The 27,088-nt window shown below is 39.6% G+C and overlaps 2 protein-coding genes across 2 annotated transcripts in view; one reads left to right on the forward strand and one right to left on the reverse strand.

Annotated features, from left to right (window-relative positions):
• LOC117803376 (olfactory receptor 51T1-like) overlaps nucleotides 1–27,088 on the forward strand; it is a 255,196-nt gene that overhangs the window by 143,739 nt on the left and 84,369 nt on the right. The gene's annotated exons all lie outside the window — the stretch shown is intronic.
• On the reverse strand, nucleotides 22,407–23,503 carry LOC100476850 (olfactory receptor 52R1). Its single transcript, XM_034666459.1, is given in 3 exon segments — nucleotides 22,407–22,596; nucleotides 22,598–22,800; nucleotides 22,952–23,503. Coding segments are annotated over 3 exon segments (945 nt in total).

Raw genomic sequence — 27,088 nt, forward strand, 5'->3', positions numbered from 1 at the left:
CCTTCCTTCCTTCCTTCCTTCCTTCCTTCCTTCCTTCCTTCCTTCCTTCCTTCCTTCTTTTCTTCTTTCTTTTCCTTATGAATTAAAAGGGGGAAATTTACTGCTGTTCAAGGAGTATGAAGTGATGGATGCTTGTTTGAGAACATGATAGAGGTTTTCTTTTTTTTTTTTTTAAGACCTTATTTATTTATGTGACAGAGAGACAGCCAGTGAGAGAGGGAACACAGCAGGGGGGTGGGAGAGGAAGAAGCAGGCTCCCAGCGGAGAAGCCCGATGTGGGACTCGATCCTGGAACGGGGGGATCACGCCCTGAGCCGAAGGCAGACGCTTAACGACTGTGCTACCCAGGCGCCACATGATAGAGGTTTTCAATAGACATTATAGGGAATAAGACAGCCAAATACACACAGAAGTGTTATAAATGTTATAAAGCCTTGTTCAATTAAAATGTTAAAAATAATTTTGAAAGCAATACATTTAATTGTTACATTGTTAAAATCAATTCTAGGAAGACAAATCAAATGGTATCAATATTAGTTATTGTGATATTAATATTTTTCAATCAAACTTTTAAAAATACTAGGTAAAGTTTATTACCTGAGAGTAAATACCCTGTAATTAGCATTTATGTCATCATTTCTTTTGGGCTATTTTTCTGTTGGCTCCTTTTTAAACTCCAGTTCTCAGGTTTTCATTTAATCTGAGAAAAACTATTACGATATTTGTCTATAAACTAGTCTGGGTCAGATGTCTGTGTATTATATGGATCCCTGAAGACAAGGTGAATCCTAATGTTGCCTATTTTCTGGAAGTTCATATGAATATTGGTGAATAGGTAACAATCAAAGCATAAAGTCAAAACAATGAACTCCTTTCTCTACCTTCTTACCAGCTTTATGTGGAAAGAGGAGCCTTCCTTGTTTTTACCACCAGAGAGAGAGAGCAAGTTACATTTCTGGAGCCACGGACTTTATAGCAAAGTGGAATTGAGCTGTGGGGCCATTGTTAAAATGTGCATCTCCCTGGGGCCATATTCAGAGAAAAACTGAAATCTCTCTTTCTTCATCTGTAAATACAGGACAATGCTATATAATCTCAGAAGGATTTTACTACTAACTCAAATGACTAGTGATCCATAGGAATTAAATGCAAAGCAAAAAACCTAACTTATCCATATAAATGGAAAGTTTAGACATTTTCTGGGCGTTGTAGGATAGAGAGATGCGTGTTATGGGCTATGGATTATCAGTACACTGGGAAGATAGTAACCAATATTCACTGGAATAATAATTATGGTGACAATGGAGAGAGAAATTATGCACCCCAGCTTCCAGGCCCTTGGTCCTACATTATTACATTGACACATGGGGAGGATGATACATCCAGTCCGCAATCCATCTCTGTCCAGCCACTCACTGGCTTTTCCCCAAGAAATGGGTCAGCTCCTTATATATTAATTTGGCCCTGTTTAGCTAGTGGCCGGGTCACTGTGGGTGAATGATGAGTTCTCATATGCATATGTTCTTGTTCTCATAGTCAACTATTTTCCTGTGGTAATAAGTTCAAGAACATAAGATTCCTGGGGAAGTTTGGCCATTGTTGTCAATGTGGACAGTTACATAATGGAGGCAGGTTGCTTTTCAGATCTAGCAATTCTAGAATCATAGGAAAAAAGAAGACCCAGATTTGAACATTACGTTTCTCCTTTATAGATAACTCCCACATTGGCAAAGAGAGTCTTATGTTTACCTAGATATCAATAAAACCAATAATCTGTTACCCATTTAGCTATTTTTCTTTAATTTCTATTTTTCTATTATTCCTATGGTTCCTGGTTGAGACTCTTTTTGTTTAAGATTTTCTTTATTTATTTGACAGAGAGAGAGAGCACAAGCAGGGGGAGTGGCAGTCAGAGGGAGAGGGAGAAGCAGACTCACCGCTGAGTAAGGAGCCCGATGTGGGGCTCAGTCCCAGGACCCTGGGATCATGACCTGAGTTGAAGGCAGATGCTTAATGAACTGAGCCACCCAGGTGCCCCCCGCCCCTGTTTGAGACTCTTAATGCCAGAAAGTGTAAGAGGGTCAATTCAAGTATTATGACTCTATCTGGAACCCCTATCAAGCACCTGGCTGATACTTCAACAACAAGAAATGAGCTATAAGCAAATCATTGCACCAAAATTTATGAGTCAGTGTAAAAAAATTACCACTGTTGCCTTCAAAGAGCTGACAATCTAACCAGGGTTTCCATCCAAATCTTTCTGTGATGGACAGATTATAAAATAATAGTCCCTGATTATCCCTGCCTCCTTGAACCCTTGTGTGATCCTTTGCTCTTGAATATGGGTAGGGCCTGTGATGTGCTTCTAACCCATGGTATAATGGCAGAGGTGATAGGATATTACTTTCATGCCTACGTTACCTAAGATTGGCGCCGATGAAATGTCAGCATGTTGCTTTGCCATATGGCAAAGAACTGAGGGCCATCTGTAGCCAACAACCAGCTAGGAAATAAACATGGCTTTGTCCAACCAACAGCCAGCAGGGAACTGAGTCCCTCAATCTAACAGGCCACAAGGAACCAACAGAATCCTGCTAACAACCTGGTGATCTTGAATGCATATCCTTCCCCAGTCGAGCATCGTGTGAGACCCTGGCCCTGACTATACCTTGATTACAGTCTTGCAGACTCAGCTAAGCTGTACCCAGAGTACTGCCCTAGTGAAACTGTGATATAAATATTTTGAGATCTTTAAAGACAGGACATTTGTGGTAATTTGTTACACAGCAATAGATAATTTCTGTGTAAGGTCTAAAGAAATCTGCTTCAGTTGCTTTTCACTGCTCAACTATCTTGGGGTTCCTCATGAGCACTAACGCGCTAAAATGCAGAATGACATTTACTTATGCCCTGAATGGTATGTCTTCATGGAGGTTTTGAAGTTACTGAGGAAAAAGAGTGTGCTTTTTACAGGTTATGCATTATATAAAGCACCCAGAACACATCAGGGTACATCATAGGAACCAAATAATGGCTTGTTGAATTGGAAAGAAAAGTCTAACATAAAGATAATAACATACATTCAGCAGACTATGCATGTGTTGTACTGCTCAATGATTTAGCACATAGATTTAGCCCAGGTAATGATACAGAACAGAGCCTTCAGGTTTTTTTTTTTCTTTTCTCCAAGGAATATATTGTAAATATTTTAGTTTTTTTTCAGGCCATATAGTTCTCTGTCTTAACTATGCACATTTGATATTGTAGCATGGAAATAGCTATGGACAACTTGATTTGATATGGCTGGGTTCAAATTAAACTTCATTTATTTTTATTTTTTTTATTATAATAATATTTTTTTATTATGTTAGTCACCATACAGTACATCCCTGGTTTTTGATGTAAAGTTCCATAATTCATTAGTTGTGTATAGCACCCAGTGCACCATGCAATACGTTCCCTCCTTACTACCCATCACCAGCCTATCCCATTCCCCCACCCCCCTCCCCTCTGAAGCCCTCGGTTTTTTTCTCAGAGTCCGTAGTCTCTCATGGTTCATTCCCCCTTCTGATTACCCCCCTTTTCTTTATCCCTTTCTTCCCCTACCGATCATCCTAGTTCTTATGTTCCATAGATGAGAGAAATCATATGATAATTGTCTTTCTCTGCTTGACTTATTTCACTTAGCATTATCTCCTCCAGTGCCGTCCATGTTGCAGCAAATGTTGAGAAATCATTCTTTTTGATAGCTGAGTAATATTCCATTGTATATATGGACCACATCTTCTTAATCCAGTCATCTGTTGAAGGGCATCTTGGGTCCTTGCATGATTTAGCTATTGTGGATAATGCTGCTATGAACATTAAAAAAAAAAAAAAGAGCAAAAAAAAAACCACACTGAGATCCCACCTTACACCAGTTAGAATGGCAAAAATTGACAAGGCAAGAAACAACAATTGTTGGAGAGGATGTGGAGAAAGGGGATCCCTCCTACATTGTTGGTGGGAATGCAAGGTTGGTACAGCCACTCTGGAAAACAGTGTGGAGGTCTCTTAAAAAGTTAAAAATTGAGCTACCCTATGACCCAGCAATTGCACTGCTGGGTATTTACCCAAAAGATACAGATGTAGTGAAGAGAAAGGCCATATGCACCCCAATGTTCATAAACTTCATTTATAAAAATAGGTGGCAGGCCAGATTTGGCTTGCTGGCTATAGTTTGTTAACTCTGATCCTTACTACATATTCTCTTCTATTCCATCCCAATAACTGTCCCCTCCTTCTACACACAAAGTTACCACCATCCTGACTTCCAACATCCTAGATTGGTTTTGCCTATAACTTGCATTTATTATATAATAAAATATAAATATATAAATTGAAGAATACAGTATCGATACTTATGTTTCTGGCTCATTTCACATTACCTTTGTGAGATTTTTTTCCATGTTGTGTATGGCAGGTGTTTCATTCTTTTTTTTTTTTAAGATTTTATTTATTTATTTTAGGCAGAAGGAGTGTGAGCAGGGGGAGGAGCAGAGGGAGCTCATCTCCAGCAGACTCCTCACTGAGTGCAGAACCCAATGCGGGGCTCTATCTTAGGACCCCGAGATCATGATCTGAGCCTAAATAAGATGCTTAACTGACTGATTCACCCAGGTGCCCCTGTTCATTCTTTTTAATTCTTGTAGTTGTATGAACACACCAAAAGTTACCAATGTTTCTTTTCCTAGACATTTTCATTGTGTTCTGATTTTGGTTATAATTATATTGCTATAAACATTATTATGTCTTTTAGAGCACACATATATACATTTCTGTTGGTGAATATTTCAGGAGCTAAATTTCTGGGTCAAATTTGAGATACTACCAGACAAGGTTTAAAAGAATTTATACCAGTTTACATTCACACCAGCAGCATGTGAGAGTTTCTGGTGATTCATATCTTTAACAATATTTGATATTACCATTATTTTTAAAGCTAACTATCCTGTGGGTTTGTTGTCTGATTTTGGTATTAGTTAGCATTTTCCTAATTAATGATATTGTATACCTGTTCATATGTTTAATGACACTTTGAATATAGTTTCTTATAAGCCTGTTCCAGGCTTTTCCCCATTTTTTCATTGGCTTGTTTGCTTTTTCTTTTGATTTTTATAGAGTTCTTTATATATGCAGGATACAAAACCTCTTTTTAATATTCGCTTTCTTGAGAAGTGTCTTCTGATGAATAGATTTCCTGTTTTAATTTAGAGCAGGCTGTTTTCCCTTTATATTTAATGACTTCTAACCTCTAGTTAAGAAATAGTTGTTTACTCCACCAATGTAAATATATTGTCCAGTGGACAATAAATAGGAACCTCTTGTCCAAATGGGAACCTGATTTTTTTATTTTTCACATTTAAATCTATATATCATTCAGAATACATTTGTATTTGTGGTATGAGGTAGATGGAGGTCAAGTTTATTTTTGTATGAATATAAAAATTAACTCAGCGACTTTCATTGAAGAGACCAAGGTTTCTACATTGGTGTTTGGTCGCACATTTATTATGAAGTGTTCATATATCTCTTGTGTCTGCTTTGGACTGTCTCCTCTGCTTCCTTATTCCAATTGTCTGATTCTTGGCAAAAAACAAATTGTCTTAAATATCGTAGCTTAGTAATGGTTCTCTGTTGAATTCAGTAAGTCTTCAAACAATCTAAAAAATTTCATTATGGATTTTAGAATCAGCTTGTTAACTCACCACACAGAAACGTGCGTGCTCGTGTGCGCGCGCACACACACACACACACACACACACACACAGAAATTCTGAGACTGATGGGATTGCACTGAACCTATAAACTATCTTGAGGAGAATATTTCACAGTATTTTAACATACTGAATTATCCAACCCTTGAATGTGGTTTGTCTCTCCCTTTATTTAGGATTTCCTTAATTTCAGTGCTCTTTTATAGTTTTCAGAGTAGAGGTGTTTTACATCTTTGTAAAATTTATTTTTAGGTGTTTGATTTTTATGTATTTTAAATGGTAGACCTTTAAATATACTCTTCTAAGTGTTTGTTAGAAAATATGAAAAACACTTTTGTATTGTGACGTTGTATCATAAATCTTGCTACATCCATTTATTAATTTAAATATTTGTCCATTCCTTTTCTTAAATTTTACTTATTTATTTATTTATTTATTTATTTATTTATTTATTTGAGGGAGAGAAAGAGAGAGAGTGTGAGAAGTGGGGAGGGGAGTGCAGAGAGAGCAGCAGACTCTCCTCTGAGCAGGGAGCCAGATGAGGGGCTTGATCCTAGGACTCCAGGATCATGACCTGTGCCTAAGTCAGACACTTAACCAACTGAGCCACCCTAGTGCCCCAAAAGTTTGTCCTTTCTTTGTATATTCTGCATAACCTATCAGGCTTCCTATAAATAAAATGACCTCTATTTTTTCCTTTCTATTTATTCTCTAAATGTGTGTGTGTATGTGTGTGTGTTTGTGTTTAGTTTTTACTGTAGGTACTTGATTTTAATGCAGTGAATTATAAGAAACACATTGATTTATTAATATGTTTTAGGAAAAGAAAAATCATACAATGGTTATATATGTTGATTATGAAACACATTCTTAATTCATACACTTTAAATGTAAAAACAAATTCAGGTTAGTGTATTAGAAATAAGGATACTCCTCTTTGATTGCAAATAAAGAAATGGTCATTTATCTAAAATCCTAATAACTGCATTGACACTGGCAAAATAGAACATGTTTATTAGAATGCAGTCATCTTCAATCCTCACTTCACATTAGCATTAACTGGGAAGTTGGGACTTTTGACTCGAGTTCTATTTGATCTGGTATAGAGGAAGGATAGACAATTACTCTTGAAGGTTACAGTCCTAGGATTGAATTCTAGGGACCCCATCCTGAGTTTTCCAATACTTCTTTGGAATTCCTGGAGAACTTGATAAACCTCTCTGGATCTTCCCTTCTTAATTGCATTTACTGAGCACCAAAGTGATTTAATTATCTCACTGATTCCGGTAGCTGCCTGCAAGTAAACAGCAATATCTTCACTTCATATGTCAAGAAATGAAGAATCAAAAAGTGAAGGATCCTGTCAAGTTTTAGATAGAATCAGAGGTAAAATTTGAATAGATTTGTCTAAAGATTCTAAAATTTTTGCCCTGGTCAAAAGTTTAATGGCAAGGTTTTATTTTAAGTAAACCTTTTATTGAAGTATAACATACATTACAGGGTACCACCCATAATTGTACAGCTTGGCTTTTCACATTTGAACATACTGGTGTAACCACAACCCAGTTAAAGAAACAGAAAATTACTAGCACCCCAGAAGGCACCTTTCCAGATCTTTCAATCTTTCTTCCTCTCTCCTCAGAGACAACCACTATTCTGACTTTTAACAAAATAGATTGATTTTGGCTGTTTCTGAACTGTAAGTGAATGGATTAGTGCTATATTTAAATGTAATCTTTTACATCTGGCTTTTAAAAATATTTTGTTATTTTTTGCTTTACACTATGTGGAATTCATTCACATAGTTATGTCTAATTATAGTTCTTTCATTTTCATTGCTGTGTGATGTTATACCCCGTGGCTATACCTCACCTGAATTAATTTATCCATTTGGTTGTTAATGGGTATTTGGTGGTTTTCCTGGTTTTGTTTTCTATTGCTAATAATTCTGCTGTGAGCATCATTTTCCTTGGCATTCAAGAAATATATGGATACTGCCCACGGTTGCAAGCCTGAGAGGAAAATTGTTGGGTTAAGCGCTAGTAGACATAACCAAGAAGTTTTCCAATTATAGTCATTTACACCGCACTAGCAGGCAAAGAGGTTGAGTTAATTCACATTTTACTCTATAGGTGGGATTGCTATATTTTTTATGTAAATTCAATTAGCCAACATATAGTACATCATTAGTTTTTGATGTAGTGTTCAATGATTCATTAGTTGCATATAACACCCTGTGCTCATCAGATCACGTGCCCTCCTTAATGCCCATCACCCAGCTACCCCATCTCCCCACCCCACTCCTTTCTGCAAACTTCAGTTTGTTTCCCAGAGTCAAGAGTCTCTCATGGTTTGTCTCCCTCTGATTTCTTCCCATTCAGTAACCCCCCAATCCCCATCCATTATGGTCCTCTGTGCTATTCCTTATATTCCACATATGAGTGAAACCATATGATAATTGTCTTTCTCTGATTGACTTATTTCACTTAGCGTAATACACTTCAGTTCCATCCATGTTGATGCAAATGGTAGGTATTCATCCCTTCTGACAGCTGAGTAATATTCCATTGTATATATGAACCACAGTTTCTTTATCCATTCGTCTGTTGAAGGACATCTTGGCTTCTTCCATAGTTTGGCTATTGTGGACATTGCTGCTATGAACATTGGAGTGCAAGTGCTCCTTCTTTTCACTACATCAGTATCTTTGAGGTAAATACCCAGTAGTGCAATTGCTGGATCTTAGGGCAGCTCTATTTTCAATGTCTTGAGGAACCTCCATACTGTTTTCCAGAGTGGTTGTACTAGCTTGCATTCCCACCAACACTGTAAGAGGGTTACACTTTCTCTGCATCCTTGCCAACATTTGTTTTTTCCTGTCTTGTTAATTTTAGTTATTCTAACTGGTGTAAGGTGGCATCTCATTGTGGTTTTGATTTGTATTTCCCTGATGGCAAGTATTGTGGAGCATTTTTTCATATGTATGTTAGAAATTTGTATGCCTTCTTTGGAGAAGTGTCTGTTCATGTCTTCTGCCCATTTTTTGACTGGATTGTTTGTGTTTTGGGTGTTGGGTTTCAGAAGTTCTTTATAGATCTTGGGTACTAACCCTTTATCTGTTATATCATTTGCAAATATCTTCTCCTATTCCATAGGTTGCCTTTTAGTTTTGTTGACTGTTTCCTTTGCTGTGCAGAAGCTTTTTATCTTGATGAAGGCCCAATAGTTCATTTTTGCTTTTGTTTCCCTTGCCTTTAGAGACAAGTCATGTCTTGCAAGAAGTTGCTGAGGCCGAGGTTGAAGAGGTTACTGCCTGTGTTCTCCTTTATGATTTTGATGGATTCCTATCTAACATTTAGGTCTTTCATCCCTTTTGAGTTTATCTTTGTGTAGGTGTAAGATAATGGTCCAGTCTCATACTTCTGCATGTGGCTGTCCAATTTTCCCGCACCATTTATTGAAGACAGTCTCGGTCTTTTTTTCCATTGGGTATTCTTTCCTGCTTCGTTGAAGATTAGTTGACCATAGAGTTGAAGGTCCATTTCTGGGCTCTCTATTCTGTTCCATGTATCTGTTTTTGTGCCAGTACCATACTGTCTCGATGATCGCAGCTTTGTAATATAGCTTGAAGTCAGGCATTGTGATGACTCCAGCTTTGGTTTTCCTTTTCAACATTCCCCTGGCTATTCATGGTCTTTCTGGTTCCTTATAAATTTTAGGAGTGTTTGTTCTAGCTTGTGAAAAATGCTGGTAGTATTTTGATAGATATTGCACTGAATGTGTAGATTTCTCTGGACCTCATGGACATTTTAACAATGTTTATTCTTCTAATCCATGAACATGGAACATTTTTCCATTTCTTTGTGTCTTCCTCAATTTCTTTCATAAGTGTTTAGTAGTTTCCAGAATATAGATCCTTTACCTCTTTGCTTAGGTTTATTCCTATGTATCTTATAGTTTTTGGTACAGTTGTAAATGGGATCAATTCCTTAATTTCTGTTTCATTAGTCACATTGTTAGTGTATAGAAATGCCACTAATTTCTCTGCATTGATTTTGTATCCTGCCACATTGCAGAATTGCTCTTGAGTTCTAGCAATTTTGGGATGGATTCTTTTGGGTTTTCCACATGAAGTATCATGTCATCTGTAAAGAGAGAGAGTCTGACTTCTTCTTTGCCAGTTTGAATGCCTTTTTTCTTTCTGTTGTCTAATTGCTGTGGTAGGACTTCTATACTATGTTGAACAACAGTGGTGAGAGTGAGCATCCTTGTAGTGTTCCTGACCTTAAGGGAAAAGCTCTCAGCTTTTCCCCAATGAGAATGATATTCGCATAGATATTGAACTATGTTCCCTCTATCCCTATACTTTGAGGAGTTTTAATCAAGAAAGGATGCTGTATTTTGTCAAATGCTTTTTTCTGCATCAATTGAGAGGATCATATGATTCTTGTCTTTTCTTTTATTGATGTGCCCTATCACATTGATTGATTTGCAAATGTTGAATCACCCTTGCATCCCAGGGGTAAATCCCACCTGGTCATGGTGAATAATACTTTTACTGTTCTGTTGGATCCTATTGGCTAGAATCTTGTTGAGTATTTTGGCATCCATGTTCATCAGGGATATTGGTCTGTAATTCTCCTTTTTGGTGGGGTATTTGTCTGTTCTGGGATCAAGTTAATGCTGTCCTCATAGAATGAGTTTGGAAGTTTTCTTCCATTTCTATTTTTTGAAACAGTTTCAGTAGAATTGGTATTATTTCTTCTTTAAATGTTGGTAAAATTCCCCTGGAAAGCCATCTGGCCCTGGACTTCTGTTTTTTGGGAAGTTTTTGATTACTGCTTCCATTTCCTTGCTGGTTATTGGTCTGTTCAGATTTTCTACATCTTCCTGTTTCAGTCTGGGTAGTTTATAAATTTCCAGTAATGCATCCATTTCTTCCAGATTGCCTAATTTGTTGGCATATAGTTGCAAATAATATGTTCTTAGAATTGTCTCTATTTCCTTGGTATTGCTTGTGATCTTTCCCCTTTCATTCATGATTTCATTAATTTGGGTCCTTTCTCTTTTCTTTTGGATAAGTTTAGCCAGAGGTTTATCAATCATATTAATTCTTTCAAAGGACCATCTTCTAGTTTTGTTGATCTGTTGTACTGTTCTTCTGGTTATTAGTTCATTGATTTCTGCTCTAATCTTTATTATTTCTCTTCTCCTGCTTGGTTTAGGCTTTATTTGCTGATCTTTCGCCAGCTCCTTTAGTTGTAAGTTTAGCTTGTGTATTTGAGATTTTTCTAATATTTTGAGAAAGGCTTGTATTGCTATGCATTTCCCTTTTAGGACCACCTTTGCTGTATCCCAGAAATTTTGAACAGATGTGTTTTCATTCTCATTAGTTTCCATGAATTTCTTAAGTTCTTCTTTAATTTCCTGGTTGCCAATAGGATGCTGTTTAATCTCCAACTCTTTGAGTTCCTTCCAAATTTCTTATTGTGATTGAGTTCCAGTTTGAAAGCATTGTGGTCTGAAAATATTTCAGTCTTTTGGTGTCAGTTGAAACCTGTTTTGTGACTCAGTATGTTATCTGTTCTGGAGATTGTTCCATGTATATTTGAGAAGAATGGGTATTTTGTTGTTTTAGGATGGAATGTTCTGTATATATCTGCAAAGTCCATCTGGTCCAGTGTGTCATTCAAAGCCCTTGTTTCTTTGTTGATCTTCTGCTTAGATGATCTGTCCATTGCTGCTAGTGGGGTGTTGAAGTCCCCAGCTATTAATGGATTATTATCAATATATTTCTTTGGTTATTAATTGGTTTGTATAATTTGCTGCTCCCATGTTGGGGGCATAGATATTTACAATTGTTAGATCTCCTTCTTGGATAACCCTTTAAGTATGATATAGTGTCCCTCTACATTTCTTACTATGTTCTTTGGTTTAAAATCTAATTTGTCTGATGAGGATTTCTACCCCAGCTTTCTTTCGACATCGTTTAGGGTGGTAAATGGTTTTCCACACCCTCACTTTCAGTCTAGAGCTGTCTTTAGGTCTAAAATAAGTCTCTTTTAGGCAGCATATGGATTGTTCTTGCTTTTATCCAATCTGAAAACCTGTGCCTTTTGGTTGGAGAATTTAGCCCATTTACATCAGAGTAACTATTGAGAGATATGAATTTAGTGCCATTGTATTGCCTGTAAAGTCCCTGTTTCTGTAGCTTGTGACTATTCCTTTCTGGTCTATGTTACTCCTAGGGTCTCTCTTCAGTTACAGGATCCCTCTTAATATTTTTTTGCAGGCCTGGCTTGCTGGTCACATATTCTTTCAGTTTCTGTCTGTCCTGGATGCTCTTTATCTCTCCTTCCATTCTGAATGATAGTCTTCTGGATAAATTACTCTTGACTGCTACTTTCCACTGTGTATAAAAGAAAAGAATTTGAAACCACACCCTTTTAATTTGTGTTGTTTTGTGTCATTTTAATTTCTTCTAATTCTTATGTTTTATTTTTTCTGCAAGAAATACACAAGCAAAATCATACTCCAACTGTCTGCATCTCAAGCCTATTTGTAAATGAAAAGCCCAGGTTGAAGTTACCCTAGATAGATTTTCATCAGTTGTTACTATCATCCATTTGAGATAATTATCTGGGGAAAAAATAAGAAAAGTTTTTTCTTCTCCAAAAAAAAAAAAATTATCCTTGGCTGCATGTTCTTCTCATTTAGTACACGGAATATATCTTGCCAGCCCTTTCTGGCCTGCCAGGTTTCTGTGGATAGGTTTGATGTTATTCTGATGTTCCTCTCTCCATGTGTAAGGAACCTCCTCTCCCTAGCTGTTCTCAGGATAGCTTCTTTTTCTCTAAGATTTGCAGGCTTCACTATTATATGTCAGGATATTGATCTATTTTTATTGATTTTGGAAGGGGTCCTCTCTTCCCTTTGGACATGAATGCTTTGGGATGTTGGGACAGATTAGGGATGTTCTCAGCCATGATTTGCCCAAATATAGCTTCTAGCCCTCTCTGTCTCTCCACCCCCTTGGGGATCCCAATAATTCTGACATTGGTTCATTTCAAGGCATCATTATATTCTTGAGGCCTTTCATCATGGGCTCTGAGTTTTCTTTCACTCTTGCCCTTAACTTCCTTGCTTTCCATCAGCCTGTCATCTAGATCACTTATTCTCTTTTCTGCCTCATTGACTGTAGCTGGTAGAGCATTCCATTTAGACTGCATCTCATTCAAAGAATTTTTAAGTTTGGCCTGATTAGATCTCACTTCCACCCTTAGAGATTCTGTACTGTCACTTATGCTTTTTTCAAGCCTAGCTATTAACTTTATAATTCCTATCCTGAATTCCATCTCTGACCTCTTACTTCTATCCACAACGATTAGCTCTGTGGCAGAGAACATTGTTTCTGGTTCTTTCTTTTGTTGTGAATTCCTTCTAGTCATTTTGCCCAGGGAAGGATAGGTGAGTGAATGAGCAGAGTCCAAAATATCTATCATGACCCAAGCAAAATACACCCTAGAAAAATCTAAAGTGGTTGTAAACCACAACAGAAAGGTAAACAAAGTCAAAAAGAAACAAAACAATAAAAAACAGGGGGATAAAAGACACTATAATCTTGCCAGGTGGACAAAGGAGGGTGGTGATCCACTTGTTTCTGATTCAATTTTGGTCTCTGTGCTAGAAGACACTACATCCCAAAATTGCAAAGAAAGCAAAACTTATATGTGTGTGTGTGTGTGTATAATAGAGGGAACAGAAGGGAAATGAATGAAATGAAGCACATAACTATACAATGTGGATGTAAAAAAATAAAAATTAAAAAGTGACTGAAAAACATAAGTTGGGGGATGCCTGGGTGGCTCAGTTGGTTAAGTGTCTACCTTTGGCTCATGTCATGATCCCAGGGTCCTGAGATCAAGCCCACATGGGTCTCCTTGCTCAGCAGGGAGTCTGCTTCTCCTTATGCCCCTCCCCCATGCTCTTGCCTGCTCTCTCTCTCAAATAAATAAAAATAAACTTTTAAAAAAAGAACAACAATTGATATTTTAATATTGTTCTTGTATGCAGTTATCTTGCTTAATAATACTAATCACTAATAATCACTTACTTATGTCAATTATTTTATCTAATGCTATGCCTATTTGTTCTGATTATTATGTAAATGCAATTTCATGTCATCTGTAAATAATTTGTTTTGTTTTGATTCCTTCACAATGCTACAGTCCTTTACTTTTCTTGCTTTCTTGTACTTCTTATGGTCTCTGATACTAAGTTAAATAAAATTAGTGATGGTAGGTATCATCATCCTGTGCCCAAACTCACAGAGAATATTTTCAGTATTTTAACATTAATCATGGTTTTTGATGAGGAAGATTCTGCCCAGTTTACTAAGTTAACATGAATATCTATTGAAATTCATCACTTTTTTTCAAATTTACTACAGAATCTCATATTTTTTTTCTTTCTATTCGATTAATGGATTAAATACATTAAATGATTGTTCTGTATTCTTCCTGGATTATTTTTAATAATATTTTATTTGGTAGTTTGGCCTCTATGTTAACAAGAGATTTGACTTCATTTTTTTCTTGTTTTGCAATACCTTTTCAAAGTTTTTGGCCTCTCAAAATAGTTAGAAAATGTTCTTTTTTCTCTCCGTCTAGAGCCATCACTTCAGTCTCTGCCTCTGTGTTCACGTGTTCTCTGTGTGTGCATATCTCCATGTGCAAATTTCCATTTTTTTATGTTAATTTACGGGTCATTTGGGTTGGGACTCACCAAAATGACCTCATTTGAACTGGACTACCTCTGTAAGGACCCTATCTGCAAATAAAGTCACATTCTGAGGTACTCCAACACATCTTTTTCTGCGACATGTGGTTCACAATTAACTGATAACATGGAATGGTTTTGAAATAGGAGGCACTGAGTGGTGAGATTGGAGCCATTCTGGGTATATACAGGGGTGAAAGCAATGGAAGAAGAAGCAGAGCATTGACATATCCGGGGACAGAATGACACAAATGTGAGAGGCATGTGTACCAACTACCTTGGGCAGGGCTTCTTCACAGGGCAGCTAGAGCATGGCCTGCAGTATCATAACATATGGTATTGTAATGACAAATCTCTCAGATCAAACCACAAAGGCCGCAAGAGACCATAAGTACGGTCTGCTGTCAGCATTTGCCAGTTTTAGCATAGCCACATGGACACAGCAGGTCTTAGGGGATGATGTGGTTGAGGCAGAAGGGCAACCAGGAGATCGTGAAGAAATGGGGGCTCACACACAGCATGCTTTGTGGTATCACAGGTTTTCCCGGTGTGGCTGCCAATTATTGGAACAAAACGAGCAAATGAACATGGAAAGCAGATTGGCACATCTAGTACCCAATGCACGTGGCCACCCCTGACTGACAGAGGAGAAAGTATGGGTGAAGCAGACCAGCACAGTAGTGGCAGTTATAGTAGTTCATTTTATGGGCTTGTAGCCAATAAAATGGACAACCTCTTAGGTGAGGTGGAAGTAAGAGGACCTCTACCATGAGAGGTAGCAGGGCCAGGAAGAGATACACGATGTGCAGGCCACAGCAAAGAAGGAAGCTGCTTTTCACAACAGCCACAGCATAGCTGATAGAGAACAGGGACAGATCCAGACTTGAGAATCCTCCTGCCTTGGACAGACAGAGGAAGTGGGTGGGATGCAGCCTCTGGTGATAGCATCTGAAGATAACTGCTCTTGGGGAAGGGACCTACCCTCTGAAGGGACTAACCAAGTCATATTCGCATACTGTTTCTGAGAAGACTGGGAACTGTGAGAGCTGAGTGATCAGAAAATTGTTTTAATAAGAACCTACTTATCAGATGTTATAAATATACATATTTCTCGAAAGTGAGTTAAAAAAATGGGTTATATGCAGTTTCTCCTGATGGCAGTATTTATAAATCACAGGCCCACATTTATAGAATGAAGAATAAACATTGCAAACATTAAGGTTCCCCGATGGAAAGGAGTCACAATAAATGCTGTGTTGGTCCTCCTCCTTTGCTACTCATGAAAGTAAAATACGTCTAAAGAAAGAGCTTTTTCATAATGCCCGTGGGCATATCTGATCTTTTGCATAGATTTAATTGAGATAAATTTGAAAAATGAAGAGAATGGATAGAAGGAAGGAGGGTGTGATGTTGTGATTTAGACTCAGAAATATGTACTTGGGCTTTGTCCCGTTTTCTGGCACAGAGTTCCTAAGGCTCATGGAGAATGGATAGAAGGAAGGAGGGTGTGATGTTGTGATTTAGACTCAGAAATATGTACTTGGGCTTTGTCCCGTTTTCTGGCACAGAGTTCCTAAGGCTCATGGAGTGATAGGAGTGATAAGAGTGATAAGAGCCATTGGGTGTCTTTTGTCATGTTAAGGAGATGACCTTTAGACCCCACCCAAGAGTGGGAGCTGGTTGCCAGAGGAACCAACTTGCTATTAGAGAGTTGGAACTCTGCAGTTCCACCTAAACCTCCAAGGATGGAGTGAGGGGCAGGAGTTTTAACCAGTTGGCAATGTCCAATGACTTAAGCAGTCAATCATGGGTATGTAATGTAGCCTCCATAAAAATCCCAGGAGGACAAGGTTCCCAGAGATTCTGAGTTGATGAACAATATAGGGAGACTAGGGATCATAGCACAATGAAGAGGGCTTAGAAGTTCCATGCTCTTTCCCAATCCCTTGCCCTAGGCATTTCTTCCATCTGGCTGTTCCTGAGTTATATCCTTATAATAAACTAGTATTCTCCTAAGTAAAATGTTTCCCTGACTTCTTTGTGTTTCCTTAGCATACTAATCAAACCCAAGGAGTGGGTCATGGGAACCTCTGATTTATAGCCACTATATTAGAAGCATAGGGAAGAACCTGTTCTTGTGAATGATGTCCGAAATGGGGTGGGAGGTCTACTCTTGTAATATTGAACCCTTAAGTTGTGGAATCTGATGCTATCTCCTGAACTGAATTGTAGGATATACCAGGTGGTGTCCCAAGAATTCCTCTTTGGTGTGGAGTATCCCCATGCACATTGGGATTTTGTCTCGGAAAACCCTTTAGAGGGAGAAAGAGAGACAGAGAAGGAGAGATATCTAACTTCATCAGAGTCTTGCCCATCCTTCTCCTTGTGTTGCCTGGTAGACTGGGGAGGCCTCTGCCCAACCCATCCTAAGGATGTTGTAGAGGGGGTGGTGGTCAGGGTGTTTGGGGGGTGGGGGAAAGCTTAGTTTTATTGCAAGAAAAGAATTCAAGGACTGACCTGACACATTGGTTGAGTGGTCTAAGTGTATAGGTTATGAAAGACAGAGCACACTGCAGCTGTGAGAGTGGGAAGTTCAAGGGACAACTGTGCAACTCAGTGTTTTGGTTTCTGTCATTTATTGACATATGTTGACTATGGGAGTGGAGTATTTATTTCTTGGGGAGGGGATTTCCGGAAGAGCAAGGCTTAGTGCCTCTTTTCCCTTACTTGGTCAGGGTTTCTGGCCTTCTTATATTGGTTCTGTCTGGTTTGATCTGGCATCTTGTGGAGTGCTGCCAGGACAGGTCTCTGACTTTTCCAATAGCTGGCCATGATTTCTCCTTTGGGGGCCTCTAGGTATCCTGTGGAAGCCTAACTAACTGCCTACTCTAACTTGGGGAAGAGTGGAGACTTACCCAATCACTCCCGGAAGAAAGGCAAGAGCTGGGAGAAAATCCCAGGTCTCCTGATTTGTGTAGTGCTTCTCTTACTCCTTTGCTACATCTAGGGAACTCTTAGGCCTAATTTCTGGGAAATTCAGGGCAAGGGATGCTGCCTCAGGGCTAGTTTCTTCAGTAGCTGCTACTTGAAGCATTGCTATTACCAGTGAGTCAGTAACCCAATATTGCAGTTTAGATTCATGTGTTTATGTGCCTTATGAAGGTGAGAGCTCCCAGAGAACCCCTAAAAAGGTTTACATGAAATAGTTTTTTTAGAATCCTACATGAGACCTTTTCAGAATGCAGTATTCATCATTCCCTTGTTTGTTCATTTAACAAATATTGAAGCGTTGCCCCATTGCAGACAGCTGAGTGTTGAGCATGCAACAGTAAGAATGATTTGGTGTCTGTCCTCAAGAAAACTCAATCAGTTGGAAGACAATAAAAAACCTAGCTGTTGAGGAGTAGTAAGACAGAAGACACACAGAAAAGTCGCTATTGAAAAGTTACTGAATGATTAAAACAATGAATGAATGACTGCCTCTCCCACGTGGATTCCAGAAAACTGGCTTGAACACTAAGGCCACCAACGCAACGGAGCCAGAGTCTATACTGTCCCATGCTGGATGTCTCCCTTCCTTTTCCAGAGCCACGTTTTCCCTACCCTCAAAGATCTTTCCTTTCTGATGTCTGGCCTGCCCATTCCTGCCGCAGTCACTATGTTTATATTACTGCTCTGTTCCTGGTGGTAAGAGGTCCACTACTGCAGATCTGGTTAGGACACCCATGGAGCCCTTTCTACTCCACTCAGGAAGCCAGTTGAAATGGGGAGGCTGTTGCACAGGTATCCAGACTCTATCCCCTCCCCTCTACCATGAATCCTCTTTTAAACATGAGAGGTTTAAAATGAAGCTGCCATATTCAAGAAATGGGCACAGATTTCTTTTTAAATCTTCTCCTAGGGTGTAGTTTTGTACAACTCCAGGGGCATCAATAATATGGATTATCATGTAAATTCCTCTTTATAGTTGTATAATCCAGAACTCTTTATTTGTAAGCCTAAGACCTATAGCTGATTTCTTAGAAAGGGTCAATTCCTACCTCGGAGATCTGTTTTTTAATTTCTTAGCTTGTTTATTCCCCTCCACCCCCATTTTTTGGCTCCTCTATATATGCTGGCTCCTAAATATACCCCAGGATGTTACTTAGATTATGTGGTTTCTGTTTCCTCATATACAAAATGGAACCAGATAATTATACCTACGTGTACATTGGCACCTGCGGGGATCAAAGCCCTGTAAGAAATATCATGGCTAGTATTGGGAGGGCTTCCAGAAACTAGTGAATCCTACATCTTTCTGTGATGGTCTGTACCTAAGGTAGACGCTTGAATATGGGAACCCAAAGACTGAGACTCCAGGTTTACCTGGGATGGGGATGAGGTGAAGGCTCTGCAAAGTGAGGGCATCATACCTCCTTGGCCCTTTCTTCTTTCTCTGACCGTGGGAGTTTAGCCTCAAAAGCTAGATAGGATTAGTCAGTGACTTCAGGAGTGGCAGACTGAGAATCAAGAGTCAACACACAATGAGATCATCAGGGTATAAAAGTGTGACAATAACGGATTGTAGCAGGTGCTGTGAGAGCTTGGAGGAGAGGTATATAGCATGAACTATGAACTTGTAATGTACATAACCACAGCAACAAACGCAGTACTAGCTCATAGTAAGTGATGAAGAAATGCTTGTTGAATTTTGGTATAAAATGCCATCGTACTAATAAGAAGGTGTTTCGCTCTGTGCAGAATACACAGTATTGATGATACATTATTCTCCTCTTGAAGTTTCTCCAGAACAAGGCCAGACAGCATAGATGGGCTCTGACTAATGTTCAAAATCCAGGAGAAGCTGACCTGCTTCTGTTCAGTTCTGCCCGGCCTCTCCTAGTCAGTAGGTCACCTAGAGGTGTGTGCTTCCCAAGAGAAGAGAAGAGATGACTCTGCCCATCTCAGAAATGGGAAATCTGATCCCTCACTCAAAGTACACACTTGAGAGTTTTTGGAAATGAATACAGAGTCGCTGAAGTTACCTACAGATATGGTGTCCTGGACGCAATGCCCACCGGTTTTTCAGGTTGTAATGGAGACAATCATCTATTTCCACTGATTCAGAATATTTAAGGCTACTTCTAACCAGGACAGAGCTGCATGGCCTGAGGAATGAATTTTCCTACTGGAGCTGGGATTGTAGGTATCCAGTGTGCTTGTTTTGCTCATTTCTCACTAACTAGGTTCTCTGATTGCCAGTCTCTCTTGTTCTGCATGCTATTCCCATCTTCTTACAGAACATTTGGGGCAACATAATCACCCAATCGGTATTTCTTGACTCAAAATTTGAAATATTCCAAATAGTTTATATTTGTTAATAAAAAGAAGTGTATGAGGGACGAATTGTTTTTCATATATCAAATTTATCTTCGTTGACAAACAGCATCCTTCAGAGTTTCCATGGGAATGATGAAATGAGGCCCTAGGGCTGAAAAGTCTGTTATCCCATTTGGGACCAGTGAGGCCAAAATGGCCCTGCACATGCCATCTTGTGGTCAGCAGTGGAATTGTTGTGATGGTGGTACCAGGCCCATGTAAACATTTAACCATTCATTCCTGTGAGTAGTTTTTTGTAGTGAGCTTGGTTTGGAGATAGAATAGTGAATACCTGTGCTATACTTTTATGGAAGTTATATTCCAGACAGAGGAACAGATGGTGAATAAGTATTTTAAATAATTACACATTGTGTTAAGAGAGGGAGGAAATCAGATATTTGGGTTGAAAGAAAATTACAGGCGGCAAGAACTGGTTGGATTACATAGTTTAAGAAACATCCTACTGATAAGGAGGGTATTAGTTGAGACCTAAGGGATGTTGAGAGGAGCATAGAATGTTGCAGAAAATAACAACTGAGGGAAGTGGGATGAGTTAGAGCAAAGCTCTAGACAGGTAAGAAGTGGATATGTTTGCTAGAAGGCTAGAAAGGCTGAAGCAAAGGAAAAAGGTAACAAATGGTATGGTAACAATACCTCAATGAGTATGTTGAAAAAATAGAATATACTACTCAGAATTAACAGGAAATAATGTACTTGTCATACATACAATAGTATGGCTGAATCTGAAAAACTTTATACTGAGTGAAAGACACCAAACTCAAAAGAATGTATTATTTATTCTTTCATTTCCAAAGTGCTAGTGAGAGAAAAATTAATGTATAGTGAAAGACATTAGCTCAGGGTTTTCCTGGCTGGGGTGGAGACGGGGTGATTGACTGCGGAGAGACACGAGAACCTTTTATGAAGTGAGGGAAATGTGCTGTGTGTGAATCGGGCTGGTAGCTACAGAGGCAGGCATGTGTCAGAACTCTTCAAAGTGTGGGTTAAAATATTTATATTTTATTGTCACAAGTTAAACAGCAACAAAGATGATTTTAAAAAGAAAAAAAGAGGGACTCACAATCATTAACTGATTTGCTGAGAACAGGATCAGGATCCCTTTGCATCTCTAATATCTGGAAATCATGAAAATGCTCCTTCAGAGTAGCCATTCATTTCTGGGGACACTTTTAGGCTCCTCTAGCTCTTTCTCCTGGGAGAAGCAAACATGTTCCCGATTAACTCTTCAAGCACCTCCATCTGATGTTGGTTTTAGTAACATAAGAGCCTGAGTTCTAGAATCTTCCTTACTGCTGGCTTTGACAGGAGAGTGGTGAAGGAGGACAAATACACAGATGCAGTAAATGTGATAAATGATTTTACGTTGTTTGTGGTGATGCTATCATGTGTGTATGCATATGTCTAAAGTCATCAAAATGCATACATTAAACATATGCACCTTTTTGTGTATGTATGCCACAGTAAAGTTGAAAAAATCAGAAAATATATAATTTTCTAAAACAGCTTAGCATTTTAATTGAAAGGGAAATCAAGTATTGACAAATCCTCAAACTTCTAGTGACTTTCTCACTATCTTTAATTATACACTATCCTCAGAAGAGAATCTCCTTTTTCACTTTTTTTCCAAAACTTCTTCATTGTGCAGTCCATTGCCATCAGGGAACAAGCAATTTCTGGAAGGAGAGACAAACACTCACCCTACCAAATGCTCCCTGTTACCAGTCTCAAAAAGTTGTGATTCTGGCAGCAATTTTCACGGAGATTTTCAAGCTTTTCTGGAGCTTGCTGTATTCTGGAGTCCCTCATCCTGTCTGATTGCCTACTCCATTCCCTTAGGCTTTGGCACTGAATTAACCTTTTTTGTACACTTCTGTTCTTGTCTGAATTTGTTTTTTCTCATACTAAAATTACTTTCTCAATCAAGGATAGTTTTTTAAAATACATGAAACTGTAAATAGAAAATTAAAATACCACAAGTCTCAGTATTGAGTTGTAATTTATTAGCATGTAGATGTATTCCTAGAATCTTTTTCTATTAATGAATCTATACATGCCTTTGTACTTCATTTCCCACAAATACTATATTTATAAAGTGATTCCAAGATGGAAAAATACATGTACTTTATAACTCTTTTGGTGGAAAGTTCTAATCTTTTTAGCAAGGTATAGCAACTTAGACTTGTCCTGGCAGGGTAAAAATCATTTTCAACTTAGTGGTCTATGGACATTGGCATTCTGTACAAATCTTCATTTATATGATAGGTGGACATATCTTTTTATGGTTTTCTTGTGATGATGAAGATTAGTCAACTCAGTATTTATGATCAATCGCATGTCAGAAAGATCTTGTTCTGGGCATTTTGAAAATTGTTCCTTTTGTTCTGCAGGTGTGCTAATCTCTGGGCCTTTTGTCACAGATATGACTTTGTTCTGATATGTAATGTGTCAGGAGAGTGGGGCAGTGGGGTTGGATGTGATTCCGTGACCCTTGGCTCAGGGATCTTTTCCACAACATCCTTGAATAACCCTGTCCCTGATCTGCTTGGTTCTAACTCCGTAGATGATGGGGTTGAGCATAGGAGGTACCAGTAGATAGAGATTAGCAAACATGATATGTACCACTCGGGGCACATGATGTCCAAAGCGGTGGGTGAGGAAGGTAAAGAGGGCTGGGATAAAAAGCTAAGATGACACAGATATGGGAAGCACATGTGCCAAAAGCCTTGAGCCGGGCTTCATCAGAGGGCAACCTCAGAACAGTTCTCAGAATCATCACATAGGATAAACTGATGACAATGATATCAAAGCCAACCACAGAGAAGGCCACAAAGAGCCCATAGGCACGATTGATTCTAGTATCTGCACACACCAGCTTCAGCACAGCCATGTGCTCACAGTACGACTGCGGAATGACATGGTTGGGGCAGAAGGGCATCCCNGATGACAATGATATCAAAGCCAACCACAGAGAAGGCCACAAAGAGCCCATAGGCACGATTGATTCTAGTATCTGCACACACCAGCTTCAGCACAGCCATGTGCTCACAGTACGACTGCGGAATGACGTGGCTGGGGCAGAAGGGCATCCCAGAGACCATGAAGCAGAAGGGACTCACCCACAGCAACCCTCTCATCATCACAGCTGCTCCCAGTTTACCCACCACAGCTCAGGTTAGGATAGTAGCGTGGTGGAGTGGGAAGCAGATAGCCACATAACAGTCCAAGGCCATAGCCATGAGCAGCCCAGACTCCACAGAGGAAAAGGCGTGGATGAAGAAGACCTGGATGAGGCAGGCATGGTATTCAATCTCATGAGCGTGAAACCAGAGTATAGCCAGCATTTTAGGTTGGGTGGAAGAGGAGAGGGTCAGATCGGTGATAGCCAGCATGGCTAGAAAGAGGTACATGGGCTCATGCAGAGTGTGGTCAGTTCGGACTATATGAAGGACAATGATATTGCCAACTATAGCCACAAGATACATGGCACAGAGAGGAAAGGCAATCCAAAAGTGGTAATTCTCAAGTCCTGGGATCCCAAGTAGGATGAAGGACGCAGGTTGTGAAGAGCTATTCTCTGAAGCCAGCATCATAGAATGGTTCTATTGTTCTCCCCTGAGAAGGTATGTACTCTATATAGGTGATAATAATCAAATGAATATTATTATTTATACTCTTTTGGAAAGAGCAATTAAATAATAGAGTAAAAGGGTTTAATGTTAAATGAATAATTTTAACTGTTTTAATAAATAGATTTTTGCACATAAAGTGATGCTACTCTTTATTCCTCATTCATATTTATGTCATTCAAAATGGAATCAAAGCATACTAGCTGCAAGTGTCATTTTTGTCAAAGAATCAATATTTTCCTTGAAAATAGAATCTGCTAAGGGAAAACTATCCTGACAAATAATATCAGTAATAGTCAATCTTGCCCTCCTATCCTTCAGAACTAAGTGACTTTTTTAACCTTCCCCATAGGTTCTTTCCAGCCCTTTGTTTAAGCCACTTAGGCAACTTTTCAGGGTAGGAAGCCAGTTTGGAAAACCTTTTGGTTTAAAGGCTCATGGCAAAGTATGTAGAGATGTTGAGTTAGCTTTGACTCTCGAAGTAACAGGAGAATTTGGGCTAGACGATAACTGACTGATAATTTTACACCTGTAATTAAACATATTATCTTTAGCGTATGTCCTCCTAGATTAGAGGTCAGCAAACTTTTTTCTGTAAAAGGTCAGATCATACATATTTTAGGCTTTGTGCACTATACAGCCTCCGTTGTGACTAGTCAGTTTCACCCCTGTAGCTTGAGAGCGGCCACAGTCAATACAGAAATGTGTGAGTGGGGCTACAATACAATTTTATTTATAAAAACAGCCTGCAAGCTGGATCTGGTCTGCAGGCTATAATTTTCTAAATTCTGTCCTGATGGTAAATTTTCATGGGGGGAACCCTGAACAGTGCACCATGCCTCGCACCTCTGTGCTTGGCACAGAATAGGGGTTTAATAAACATTTGCTGAAGCAAATAAATGTCATTGTTCAGTGGCAATGGACTTTTTAACTGCTTAGCCAAATTTTAATAATTGTTGGAGAAACCTTTAGACACTACTTTGGCACCACGGCCACAGGAGAGTTATACATAATTCTCATACTACTGTGGGCTGTGCGGGCCCATGAAAGACGCGAATGCCCTCCTCTGCCCATACTTGCTTTACGTGATCGATCTTGTTGGATCCCTCTGGTGACTAACACCTCCCTAGGAGTCCATGACACAAAAGCTTACCTGGTTCGTAAAGGCACCTTTTCACTATTTCATCTCAGTTGACCTGAATCTTTGTTTGAGTCTCCTCCATACCAGAAGCACCCAGACAAGAAGAGTTATCTTTTCCTAAAACAAATCACCTGTTGGGACTAATGAATGTTTCATTCAGCAAGACCTAATGGTTCCTAAAAAGGGTTTCTTCGAGATCCCAAATAGACCTAACCTCTTTCTAATTTTCCCTAGCATTATAACATTATGAGAGATATGGGCCTCAGACTTTGCAAATCTTGCTCTACATTGGAAGCTTTTCTATCCTACCTTGAGAATAGCTACAGGTTTGCTCAAAACAAATACTATCGAGGTTGCGGTGAAAATTCAGACACACACATTATCTGGGGTCGAGGGCTCTAGTTTTATCTGCTCCTGCCCGGCTTGTTCTTCCAGTTATATGTGCTGTTTGAACTGGAGTCTTCCTCTCTCCCTCCCTTCTACCTCCTGTTTGTCACCCTCCATTTGTGAGGACATGGTCACTGAGGCTCACGGGGAACTGGAAAACATACTGAGACCATCTTCATTCTCTCACAAGTTTTCTGCCCATGAGCCATAATGAGGAACTCACCTGTTCTCCATACTCCTTGTGGGGTGGCAGCTCTTCTCACGAGGTGACCTGGGACCCGTATTTGAAGTAGGAGATGGGGTCCCTTAACAGGTGCCTTTCTTTTTTCCGTACAACCGAATCGAATCTGGTGTCCTCACTAACAGCAATTCCCTTGCCTTTTTTCCCCTCAGACTTATGCACTCAGCCAGTGCAGAGTAAAGGCTCCAAGTCATGTGGAGTGGACTGGGAGTTTACCAATCTCGGATCATTTTGTGAAGTGTGTGAGGTTTTCAATCCTATTTCTGAGGCAGGCACATGTTACCAACTTGCTGCTGGGTGGAGGGAGGGTTATGTGCATTCCCTCAAGTGTCGGAAAAGAAGAGCAATTTCCCATCTTGCCCAACATTCCTTCTCCCTTTCCCTGCTTTTAAATATGTCCCTGTCCCTGCTCTCTATGGGCTAGACCTCTAGTGAGCCTAGTGCATACTGACAGAAGGAATTAAGTCATCTTTTCCAACATTATCACTGGGGTGATCACACACTGAACTGCAGAGTCGATTTTCTCTTCTGTAAATGTATAATCACTTGTGAGAACTTGGCATAGCTTTTGGTTCAGAAAATATGGTTATAAGAACACTGTTCTCACACTGATGGAGCTCAGCTTTCATCTGTGAGTGTGGGTTTGAATCCATGCTGGTACCACTGGCTCTGTTGGCCTTCAATGACTCCACCATTACGTGGAGATAGTTACGTCTCTCAGGTTAGCTGTGTTGCTCAGGCCTGAGGGGTCAAGGATAAAATGGGCTGAGAGCTTGCTAAGGAATAGTTGCAGGGACATTTAGACCATTTTCTCACTTTGGGGTGTCTAAAACCCAGGCACAGAGCAATAGTGCTGGAGCAGAGTAGGATTCAGATCCAGTGTCCTTCATGGAGGGATTGTGTGGACGAAGCCTTCCTACTTTTCTAGAATTTCTATGGAGGACACAATGTAAGCAGTGAATCTTCTCCCCATCTCTGAAGGAAATCCAGCAGTCAGGGATCTCTGAACCTGGAGCCCCCAGTGAGTCAGGCATTCTGCACAGTGCAACTTGCCTTGTCTTCCAGCTACTTGGAGCCTCTGTGAGTCCCACTCTTCTTTGGGAAATGCAGAAATGACTAGGGTACAAAGAAACCACTCACCTTGAGGTCTCCTTCATCTCTGACCATAAGCAGCTCTATGTGGCTCCTGTGATTCAGCTTTTAGCAGACTGTAGATTAGGACCTATTTAAANCTGAGGGGTCAAGGATAAAATGGGCTGAGAGCTTGCTAAGGAATAGTTGCAGGGACATTTAGACCATTTTCTCACTTTGGGGTGTCTAAAACCCAGGCACAGAGCAATAGTGCTGGAGCAGAGTAGGATTCAGATCCAGTGTCCTTCATGGAGGGATTGTGTGGACGAAGCCTTCCTACTTTTCTAGAATTTCTATGGAGGACACAGTGTGAGCAGTGAATCTTCTCCCCATCTCTGAAGGAAATCCAGCAGTCAGGGATCTCTGAACCTGGAGCCCCCAGTGAGTCAGGCCATTCTGCACAGTGTAACTTGCCTTGTCTTCCAGCTACTTGGAGCCTCTGTGAGTTCCACTCTTCTCTGGGAAATTCAGAGATGACTAGGGTACAAGCAAACCACTCACCTTGAGGTCTCCTTCATCTCTGACCATGAGCAGCTCTATGTGGCTCCTGTGATTCAACTTTTAGCAGAGACTGTAGATTAGGACCTATTTAAGGACCTGTTCAAGTCTGTCATTTCCCTTCCCCAAGCATGAGTTCTCCCACTCCTGC

Source organism: Ailuropoda melanoleuca, chromosome 8 (genome assembly GCF_002007445.2).
Source record: "Ailuropoda melanoleuca isolate Jingjing chromosome 8, ASM200744v2, whole genome shotgun sequence".
NCBI classification, from domain to species: Eukaryota; Metazoa; Chordata; class Mammalia; order Carnivora; family Ursidae; genus Ailuropoda; species Ailuropoda melanoleuca.